This window comes from Pinus tabuliformis, chromosome 4_2, assembly GCF_031772625.1.
Source record: "Pinus tabuliformis cultivar Carrire ecotype Pingquan chromosome 4_2, CPIR1, whole genome shotgun sequence".
NCBI lineage: Eukaryota > Viridiplantae > Streptophyta > Pinopsida > Pinales > Pinaceae > Pinus > Pinus tabuliformis.
Genome location: NC_142304.1, coordinates 927825188 through 927836973, shown reverse-complemented (window position 1 = coordinate 927836973; position 11786 = coordinate 927825188). Strand labels below are relative to the sequence as shown.

At 38.9% G+C, this 11786-nt stretch overlaps 1 protein-coding gene across 1 annotated transcript; it reads right to left on the bottom strand.

Annotated features, from left to right (window-relative positions):
- Positions 1 to 1397: 1397 nt before the first annotated feature.
- LOC149172731 (uncharacterized) lies at positions 1398 to 9854 on the bottom strand. The gene is given in 3 exon segments (XM_089426439.1): positions 1398 to 1832; positions 2054 to 2560; positions 7817 to 9854. Coding segments are annotated over 3 exon segments (2880 nt in total). The 3' UTR covers positions 1398 to 1497.
- Between the last annotated feature and the right edge of the window lie 1932 nt (positions 9855 to 11786).

Genomic DNA, 11786 nt, shown 5'->3' with positions numbered 1-11786 from the left:
TATTTGTTGATTAACTCCCAAAGGGGTTTTGGTTTTTGATGAGGAATCTTTCAAAGAAGCATATTGAGTGGTTCAAACATTTGTTGATTAAATCCCAAAGGGATTTTGGCATTTGATGAGGAATCTTTCCAAGATCGTTTAGAGTTAGATACAATATTTCCCAAATTTAATGTAGGAACATATTAAGTGGTTCAAACATTGGTTGATTAACTCCATAAAGTTTTGCATTTGATGAAGAATCTCAATTCCTTAAAGTAAATGATTTTATCTCTTAAGTTATTAAATAGTTCTTCTAGGAGGTTTGCTCATTAAGAGATAAGGCTTATTAGATTGATATAATTAGAAATTGATTTCAAACATATAGGAAACTCTTTGATAGGTTAGAAGTTAGTTTTTCATGGCTAAATCAACATTGTAATTTTATAACCCAAAACATGGGAAATATAAAGGGCGAGAGGCAAAAATAGAAGAGAAAGGGACAAGCCAAAACATGGGAAATATAAAGGGCGAGAGGCAAAAAGAGAAGAGAAAGGGACAAGCTAGAGAACAGCCATCTGTGTATAATGAGGCCAAGTAAATTTCTGCGTATTTAAATGTGATTTATTGAAGGCATATTCACATACCTCTTATATTCTTCATTATTCTCTATTATTCTTCATTATTCTTTCACATTTGAATATTTCTATCAAAATCCAACTTCGAACTCTTCTTTTTCGCAAGTAAAATAAGGATATAATTAACATTCCATTGGAGGTACATCTCACTATTTTGAATAACAAGGATATAATTACCATTACATTGGAGGTACATCTCACTACTTTGAATAGTAGTGATATTTATTCAGTTGCGTGATAACTGTTTTGGTGTTTACGTTTACACAACCACAACATAATTGCTCGGTAACGTTTCATACGTTACACCAACAAATTTTCAATTTCAATTAAGAAAAGAAAAATTCTTTAATCGCTTAATAGCTTTTTGGATGCTTGGATTTTACATTATAAAAACAAACTTACTTTGTCTGCGGATACGCTTGTCGATGCCCAAACGTTGCACTATGATATCTCAAAGTGACATCTCAGATTATTGTCGGAATGCAATTATTTAATCAATTATTTATTAGCTGAATCCTTGCTGGGATCCTTTTTCTTTATAGCAACCAGCTTTTACACAGAAGAAAATACGATTTGCTCAGGAAGGGTAGAGCGATCTATTGTTGATACGTCTCAGACCTCGTAATACAAATATTTATTCCATCCCTTCATAAGCGCTTGAATGCGTACATCCTTTACGTTACAGCAACAAGTTTTGGGACAGACCATAAATATAACTTTGTAGCAAACTTATTATTGTCACTTTTCATATTCATAAATAACTCTGCAAATCACTAAATGAAAACTAATTCAGCAAACTATTTGAGCAAAGACATCGAATCGACGCCAACAATGGAGTTTGGCTTTTTCGATTCCCTTCCTTGGGATTATAGAAACTTGAAAACTAATGTGAGGCGTTAGACTTTGGGAAGTATGTTAGCAGATGAACTACCTCGCGCATTGTGGGTCTGCGGACACTTTGCTTTTTGATACAGAGCAGGGCCACGAAGAATACATGCATGGCTTCCTCCATAGGAACATTTCTGAGCCTTGGATCTATTATCTTCCAAACATCTTCTTTGGCGGATTTCGTTGTCTTTTTCACCCACCCTGCGAGATTCATACCCTCTTCAAATTCACAATCGCCCACTGACTTTTTCCCAGTAACAAGTTCAAGCAGAACCACACCGAAGCTGTACACATCGCTTTTCTCGTCCACTTTCAAAGCGTACACGTATTCTGCTTCAATCATTACAATTTAGTTCGAATTGCAAAGGAAAAAAATGACAATGGTGAAATTAATAGTTATTTGAAAACTTAAAAACCATTGTTTTCGCTTGATTAAATTCAATAAGAATATCACATACCAAATACATGCACGCCTTCCCCAATAGATGTATACTTTTACTCTACCTGTAGATTACCAAAAACCAGAAACTAGAAATGGAATGGTAGTTTACCTGGTGCTATGTACCCAAAGGTTCCTGCAACGGAAGATATGCATTCCGAAGCGCCAGAATGATGCAGGAACTTGGCTAGGCCAAAGTCTGCAACATGTGCTTCAAAATTGGAATCCACAAGAATATTGTTGGATTTCACATCGCGATGAAGGATAAGCGGGCGACAATCATGGTGGAGATAGCAGAACCCCTTCGCAGCTTCCACTGCAATTTTGTGTCTCGTATGCCAATCCAGAGGTTCGCCATTTTCCCCATGAAGTAGCTCACCCAAGCTTCCATTAGGCATGTATTCATACACCAGAAGATTAGTGTCATGGTTGGAGCAAAACGCCAGCAATTTAACTATGTGCCGGTGGCGGATTTTTCCCAGAGTCTTGATCTCCGCAGAGAAACCATGATCATTTGAAGAGCCCCTTCCAATCCCCACAAGTTTCTTCACTGCGACTTGTTCCCCACTGGGCATTATGCCTCTGTACACAACTCCTGCTCCTCCTCTACCGATGACATGTTGGAATATTAATTCCAACTGCCGTGCAGCAGCAGCGAGCCGCAATAGAGGACTTATGAAGGAGTCGGCTTATTCACGCCACCGCCATAAGTGTCTTTTCACCGTTTGCCTGTTTGTGTTCCCAAAGCAGGAAGAAGATCAAATCTGGGCTCTGCGTCATAACTGCTCACCAAACAGCATTAAAGAGGAAGCATGGCTGAGAAGGAAAGTACCAGCCTCGAGCCAGCCGCAGCATTTATCAGTCTTGGGTTTCAGCACAACCGACTCAAGAAATACAGCAAAAGATCAGATTTGTTCATTATGTGCAGCAGAGTCTCTGTCAGCAAGTTGAGGCGGTTGATGGATAAGTTATGACCGCCTCCTGCACTATATATGTGTAGAGCCACAGCAGTGTTATTAACTCTGTAATGTAGCGCAGCAGCGCTCAAATGTAATTTCTGTGTTTTTAAGAAAGAATGTGCAGCAACATGAGCTCACATGAATGAAGCCCTTTTTGCACAGCAGTGCAGGGATTGAAAAGTAAGTTAGTAGCTGTAGCAGCAGAGTGATACACAACAGAGAAGAAGCAGCAGCAGCAGCTGAAGAATCACACAGGGCAGAAGAAAGCACGCAGCAGCGTGAAGAGGAAGAAGAATAATTTCAGAACAGTGAAATGCACAGCAGTGCAGAAATTTGAATGTAATTTGTTTTTATGTTCATCTGTGTGGAACAGAATCCTTCCTTAGTGAATTTCTGAAGTAGATGTTCAGCAATAGAAGTTTTGAAATTCCCTCTGTATGAGGAAGACAAATCTGTAACAGTTAATTTATTTTGATAAATACAAGTTAAATTTCTCCTGTTGCTGTTACATCGTCACCGTTGCTGAAACATCTCGTAACTCAAAAATTACTTGACGTCAAAAGTTTACGTTGCTGAAACATGATGATCAGCGTTGCTGAAACACCTGTTTCAGCAACTGAAAAAAAACTGTGTTGCTGAAACACCGTTTCCAGCAAGCGAATTTTTCTGTTTTTCTGTGTAAAAACAGAGTGCGATTTTTGTCTGTCTGTTATGGAATTTATCAGAAAATTCCAACATGGTATCAGAGCTAGTCCAGGCTCTTTGAAGTGTCAAAGAAGCTGAAGGAAGATTTCTTGCAGCAGCAACTTCTCCAGCAGTGTGAAGACTCAGCCAAGAAAGAATCCAGGTATTTCTCAGATTAATTTTCTGTGTTGTTGTTGAAGAAACAGTCAGTGATTTTAAAAACACAGTCAGAGATTTTAAAGCCTAGATAAGAATGGCAAGGTCAAAGAAGAAAGCCTCCAGGGCTGTTAAAAATGTGTCTCCCCCCTCTACTAAACTAGAAGGCAACCCATTAGAATACATTCTATTTGAAGTTCCAAAGTTTGATGGAAACTTTGATGTATGGGAAATAAAGATGAGGGCTTTCCTAATGTTTGAAGGGATTGAAGTCTGGGAGTCAGTGATTGATGACAACAATATGGATAAAGAATCCATGGAGTATGATGCACAAGCAGCAAAGACTATCTTGGATGGTCTCCCTGATTCAGTGAAGAAGAATCTTGGAAAATATTCATCAGCAAAGGATATATGGGACAGACTGCATGACCTTCATGCAAAGGGAGCACTGACCATGACAATGAGTCAAGAAGAACCCATCATAGAAGCTCAGAATAAAAAGCTTGACCTCATCAAGCTTCAAGTAAAAGAAAGGGATGAAGAGCTTGCCAAGCTCAAGAAGGAGCTTGATCAATGCAAGAAGAAACATCATGAAGAAGTCATGTCTATGAAAAATCAGCTGAATGAAGTAAAGAAGCAGGCAGATGTTTTGTCAAGTCAACTTGAACAAAGACACAAGAGAGTGAACAAGCTTGTGGAAGAGATTGGACAGTACAAGGTAGAGGTCTCCTCCCTTAAGTCCGAACTACAAGAAGCAAGGAAGCAGGCAAAAGGAGCTGAAAAGAAAATGGAGAGCAGTCAAGCAGAAATCTCCAAAATGAAGTCTGATATTATCTCCTTTAAAATAGTAGCAGCTGAAGCTACTCGTAGCGAGGAAGAAACTGAGGTACAGCTAGCAAAGAAAAATAATGAATGTGAAAAGTTAGAAGAAGAGATTGTCCTCCTCAGGAAGAAGGTTGAAGGGATGAACAAGATCATGAAGAGCTCTCAAGCCTTGGATGATATGCTCAGCTATCACAGATCTCCATATGATAAATCAGGACTTGGGTATGTAGGTGAACCCTCAAACAAGTATGAGGATGCCTTAAGCAAAGGAGATGTGAAGAAGCCAGAAAGAGAAGGTGATGCTCCCAGTTCCAGCAAAGGCAAGGAGAAAAATGAAGGCTGCAATAGAAGAAATCCTGCTCCAAGCATAAAACCAGCTCCAAGAAGAAATGTAGCTGATGTCAAAGAGGCAAAAGACAATGGTTATCATCAAAGGATCTCAAGGCAGCAAGGCTTCAGAAGTACATCAAGGAAACCTCCATCTCCCAGGTACCAAAGTTCATTTTTTGGTTATTGTTATGCTTGTTCAAACTTTGGTCATATGGCAAAAGACTGTAGAGCATTTCATGGAGATAGATGTTGTGGTCCCCGACAATCTCCAAGAAATAATTTTACAAGAAGAAATCATGAATTCTTATTCATGAATAAAGTTGAATGCTTCAAGTGTCATAACATTGGGCATATGGCACGTGACTGTAACTTGACATGGGCTCCTATGCAAGCTAGACCCATGCAAAAGAAGAAAGTTACACAAGTATGGAGAAGGAAGGAAAGGCAATCCGAAAACCCCTTGAACTCCCCAGTGGATCTAAATTTGTTTTGAGAAGAGTCTGCTAAAAGAAGACAAGCACACATTAAAGGGGAGCTTGTAATGTTTGTTTGCTGAATTGTATTAACAGTCATTTATTGATGGAGGATGTATTGCAGCGCAGCAGTTGCAAATGAAATTTTTTGTTAATCCCTCTAAAAGGTAATATGCAGCAGTGATGAAATCAGCAATGTTTTTGCTTTGTGTTTATACAATATGCACAGAAATGCATAAACAAGAAAAGATGGCAGCGCTGAAATGTAAAGAGCAGCAGCGAGATAAGAAAAATATGCAAAGCAAGAAGACCCTCACAGCAGTGGGAAGACAGAACATAAAACAGCAGTTTGGAAATTTTTGTTATGGAGCATATGCATTGAAATGCATAGCAATGGAAGGTAGTTTCCTTCTATGTAATGTGAGAGAACATACTCACAGCAGAGTGAGTACAATACACAGCAGTAAAAAATGTAATGTTTTTTTTCTTCATATGCAATGCAGCATGCAAAGAAATGCATAAAGAAAAACAGGCACAACAGATTTTTAATGCACATGGGTGAATGATAATGTGTGACAGCAGAGAAATGAAAGGAACTGCACAACAGTGCATTATGAAAATAAAAAAAATGAAGATGAAGATTGTGTGAAGCAAGGGTGTAAAAAGAAAAGGCAGCACCCCGTGTTAATTTTTTTTTTTTTTTTGTTGTGTGGAGAATGCAGCGCAAAACAGCGTGATGGAAAGAAGGAGAAGACAGAGTGCTGAAACAGCAGTGCTGAGATAGAATTGCTGAGATAAAGTTTTTTAATGGAATATGCAGCAGCATAAATGTATTGAAAATTTTACACATAGCAGTGTAATGTTTTTCAGGAGAAGACAGAGTCTGTAATGAATAGCAATGTAGAGCATATTGCAGCCTAAGCACTATTGGGAAGATGCTCTCGCTGTGTTTTGGAGCAGCAATGCATTCTACAGGCGTGTTTCAGCAACTGTTTGCGAGATGCTGAAACACGTGTTTCAGCAACAGACTGTGTGACTGAAACTGTGTGATTGAAACTGTGTGTTTCAGCAACAGCCTGGCTGAAACTGTAATTTTCTGAGATAACAGAAATTGGTTTGTGGAACAACAGCGTTCCTTGGTGAATCCCTCTCTCAAGAGGAAGGTGCTCTTCAGCACATTGTTATGGTGAATCCCTCTGTTATGAGGAAGGTGCTCTTAAGCACAGTCTCAGGTAAATCCCTCTATTAAGAGGAAGACAATTTTAATTGGTTGTGGAACTGCATCAGAAGCAGTTGGTGAATTCCTCTATGAGAGGAAATGTTTGGGTACGACAGAATGCCCAGCAGTTGAAATTAAGGGGGAGTGTTGGAATATTAATTCCAACTGCCGTGCAGCAGCAGCGAGCCGCAATAGAGGACTTATGAAGGAGTCGGCTTATTCACGCCACCGCCATAAGTGTCTTTTCACCGTTTGCCTGTTTGTGTTCCCAAAGCAGGAAGAAGATCAAATCTGGGCTCTGCGTCATAACTGCTCACCAAACAGCATTAAAGAGGAAGCATGGCTGAGAAGGAAAGTACCAGCCTCGAGCCAGCCGCAGCATTTATCAGTCTTGGGTTTCAGCACAACCGACTCAAGAAATACAGCAAAAGATCAGATTTGTTCATTATGTGCAGCAAAGTCTCTGTCGGCAAGTTGAGGCGGTTGATGGATAAGTTATGACCGCCTCCTGCACTATATATGTGTAGAGCCACAGCAGTGTTATAAACTCTGTAATGTAGTGCAGCAGCGCTCAAATGTAATTTCTGTGTTTTTAAGAAAGAATGTGCAGCAACATGAGCTCACATGAATGAAGCCCTTTTTGCACAGCAGTGCAGGGATTGAAAAGTAAGTTAGTAGCTGTAGCAGCTGAGTGATACACAACAGAGAAGAAGTAGCAGCAGCAGCTGAAGAATCACACAGGGCAGAGGAAAGCACGCAGCAGCGTGAAGAGGAAGAAGAATAATTTCAGAACAGTGAAATGCACAGCAGTGCAGAAATTTGAATGTAATTTGTTTTTATGTTCATCTGTGTGGAACAGAATCGTTCCTTAGTGAGTTTCTGAAGTAGATGTTCAGCAATAGAAGTTTTGAAATTCCCTCTGTATGAGGAAGACAAATCTGTAACAGTTAATTTATTTTGATAAATACAAGTTAAATTTCTCCTGTTGCTGTTACATCGTCACCGTTGCTGAAACACCTCGTAACTCAAAAATTACTTGACGTCAAAAGTTTACGTTGCTGAAACACGACGATCAGCGTTGCTGAAACACCTGTTTCAGCAACTGAAAAAAAACTGTGTTGCTGAAACACCGTTTCCAGCAAGCAATTTTTTCTGTTTTTCTGTGTAAAAACATAGTGCGATTTTTGTCTGTCTGTTATGGAATTTATCAGAAAATTCCAACATGACATTCTCTTCCTTTATACATTCCAGGATGTTATCGCTTCCAAAGTTCAATTTTTGGAAGGCTGTCATCTTCCAGGACCTGGCGTTGCCTTCTTTTTCGACGGATTTTGCCTTAATTATGACCAACCCAATTGCTAATGCCAGCAAGCAGATGAAAAGTCCGGGTGCTAACAGTCCTAACAGAAGTCCAAGCTTGATGTGTGATCGGGCTGGGACGGGCGATCCATTGACACGAGAGCTGCAAGTTCGCAAGTGTGGTCCGCATAAGAATTGATTATCTGCAAAAAATCTTGCATCAAATTCGGAGAACAAACCCTTTGGAAGAGGACCCGAAAGGTTATTGTAAGAAAAATCAACAGAGCTCAAGTTAGGCATGTTCTCAAATTCTGGGGGGATGCTCTCATTCAAGTGATTTCTGGATACATTGAGAGAGTTTAGATTGAGCATCCTGGTCATTTCCACTGGGATGGGACCCACGAACTCGTTCCGGCTAAGATCGATGACTGTCAAAACATTACACTTGCTAATTTCCTTAGGAATCGTACCAGAAAACCTGTTGTTACTCATGTCGATTGTAAAAATATTCCTCAGTCGGCCAATCTCTGGCGGAATATTACTTGTTAATCGATTTCCACTTATCAAAAGTTTCTGCAAAGAAGATAATTTACCGATAGAGGAAGGAAGTGAGCCATTCAGCATATTATTGGAAATTTTCAGCAGTTTTAGCATGGACGATATATTCTTAATTTCCTCTGTTATGCTCCCACTAAGACAATTGTTATGCAATTGAATCATAGTAAGCCTGGATAAATATAGCAAGCCCGTAGGTATCGAACCATTCAAACGATTTTGCTCCATGCGGACCCTATCCAGAGAATTGCAGGTGCCGAGAGACTCAGGAATGGGGCCGATGAATAAATTATTGAATATCATCAATGACTGGAGTTTTCCACCAATGCATAGATTCGGAGGGATGGAACCAGTCAGTTTGTTGTGAGAAACATCCACTTCCAGTAGCTTTCCATTTACGCCCAGTTTTTGAGGCAGCAGACCTGTGAAATTGTTCTGCCAAAGACCCACGACCTCTAAATTTGGCCAGTCCCCAATGAAAGATGGAATACAGCCATGTAGTCTATTTTTGAACAGATTCAACAATCTGAGTTCTTTTAGCTCGGAGAGTTCCATGGGTATTTCACCGTACAGATCATTATAAGAGAGATCAAGATATTCTAAACTTACGAGATGGCCCAGCTGAGGAGGAATAGGGCCAGTGAGGCCATTGAGGTACAAAATCAGATAAGACAGATTTTTGAGATAGCCAAGCTCAGAAGGAATTGCGCCAACAAGACTACAATTAGCTAGATCGAGAATTACAAGCTTGCTCAAATTTCCTAGCTCTGGAGGGATCCCACTCTCGAATGAATTGTAGTATCCCAAGAAAAGTATTTTCAAGTTGTGCATATTTCCAAGCTCTCTGGGTATCTCTCCACTCAATTTATTTGCATCCAATCCAAGATATTCTATATTTTTCAGCTTCCCATACTCACTAGGTATGCTGCCTGAGAAGTAATTTTCTCCCAAGTCTAGATACCTGACCTTTACGAGATGGTTCAAATCCGGTGGCAATGTCCCCGACAAACTGTTCTTCGAAACATCCAGGACCTGCAGGTTTTCCAAATTTGATATATTGGAGGGAAGGCTTCCATTGAGGAAGTTATTGGAGACGTTGAGCCGGCGCAGGTTTCGCAGAGTTGTGACATGGCTGGGGAATGGACCTTAAATATTCATGGAGGAGAGATTTAGAGCTACTACTTGGCCTATATGGTTACATTGGACACCGGACCATGAACAATGGGTGATATGATTGGAAACGTTCCAACTATCTAACAGATGGTTAGGATCAATAATTGATGCTTTTATTGATATCAGGACTCTGGCTTCTCCATGGAGTGAAGAGTTGTACTGGACAGCAGCTGATGGGTATAGAAACAAGGCAAAGCCAAGGAAAACAAACATACCCAAGGGAGGATTAAGCAACCTCATCTTGCACGAGGACAAGACAATCTTGCAGAGACTATATCTACGTTTGCAATAATGATATCCTCACTGCACCGCAACAATGGAATCACACTCAAAATCCATACTTTTCTTCAGTGCCATTGCATTAACGTGTAATGCTTAATATGCCACCAGACCACTTCATGTATAGAATCATAATGCCTTACTTGACTTCCTTCCATCTGAACCAGTAACTGTGGGATATTGGAAGATTCTCTAATGTATTATTCTAACCTCAAATAGAATTCGAAATCTTTTTTTTTTTTATAATTATTTTTAAAACAAAATAATTTGTGAATTGTCTATAAGGGTGAATGTTTCAAACATTAATATTTTAGAAAATAAAATATTTTTATTATTAAAATAGATTTATTATTATGATATTCAACTTATTTTATTTTAAAAATGACACATCTTACTTAACCTTAGACAAATCATAAAATATACTTCTCAAACACATTTACATTAAATTGCAATAATTTTAGTTGAGCCGCTGACGGCTTTTATCTATGTTTTCAATGCGACAAGGAAAACGAAGGACTTTTCTTACGTCTATGATGTTTCAATAAAAAAAAAACATCTGTTTTACTTGCACGGCAAGTCGCGGGATATGACTTGGAATTTTTTTAGTATCGTTTTTTTAATTAAAAAGAAAAATCTACTTTTCGCACTTCAAAAATTTCGAAGACGAGGCATTTCATTTAATGACAACTGTTCATATGTGACGACAGTCAGTGGAGTATAGTTTCTTAATTTGAACATAGTCATTAACGTTGAGAGAATAGAAAGTATTTCTTCAAGATGTTGCATTTGAGATGTCGTTTGGGGTGGTCCTTATTGAGGGATAAATGTATTTCAGATTTGAATTTATGAATTTATCTCAAGTGTAAATCTTATATATTCTCTTAATTTATCTTATATATTCTCTTAATATAATCTATTTGGTTTTTTCTTTCAGGTTTTTTCTGTTAGAAATCTGCTATTGGAAACAACAAATGCTTTTAACGTTAAAGCAGTTTCTAATCTTAATGTGACCCGATCTAATCTTAAAGCATTTAGATCTTATCTTAAAGCAGTTTCTAATCTAAAGCATTAGATCTTAAGCGTTGAATTGGTATATGATGGACGTACCAGATTAGAGTTAAATAATATATAAAGGATTGGGTCCTCTCTCTCCCACACAAGAGTTGTATTCTTCTCCATCAAGAAACACATAAGGAAGTGAGGGCAAGAGGAGAGAAACCGAATTCTGAGAAGAAGACAGAAGATGGCAGCCATTACATCTTCCGCTGTTAGTCAAGGTATGTCATTTTAAACAACATATTAAGTTCTGAATGTGAAATATTTGGTATTGATGATCTTTGGGCTGTTAGTAGCTATATTTTACATTTGGTATCAGAGCGACAATCAATAACTGAATATTTCCTATGATTGCAATTGATCTGTTCTGTGCTTTACTCATGTGATTGAGCCTTCGGGAAACTGTGGGGGTTTCATGAAATGATCACGCATTCATGAGTCCTTTGACTATGCGCCTATTGACCCCTGTTTGCATCCTTTCGTTGTTAACCAAGTCCTGTGCATGCTTCACAAAAGGGGTTAAGAGCTTACCTCTAGGTTTTCGAATGAACCCATTTCACTTCTCGAAGATATTAGGCCGCTATTTAGTGGCTGTAACGTGTTGAATTTTTCTTTTGACCAAGAGACTTACGACTGGCACTTATACAAATCAAGGTCATCGCTATAATTATTATAAGAACAATAGGGGCGCGTATTAAAATACGACTCCAAATCCCACAAAATTATGGATCCCGATGGCTAGCCGTTCCTGTGGTTCACTTCGCTGTATACCCTGTCCGGTTCCATTAAAGCTGCATGCACATAAAACCCCATACTCCATTTCCTTCATTATTGTTT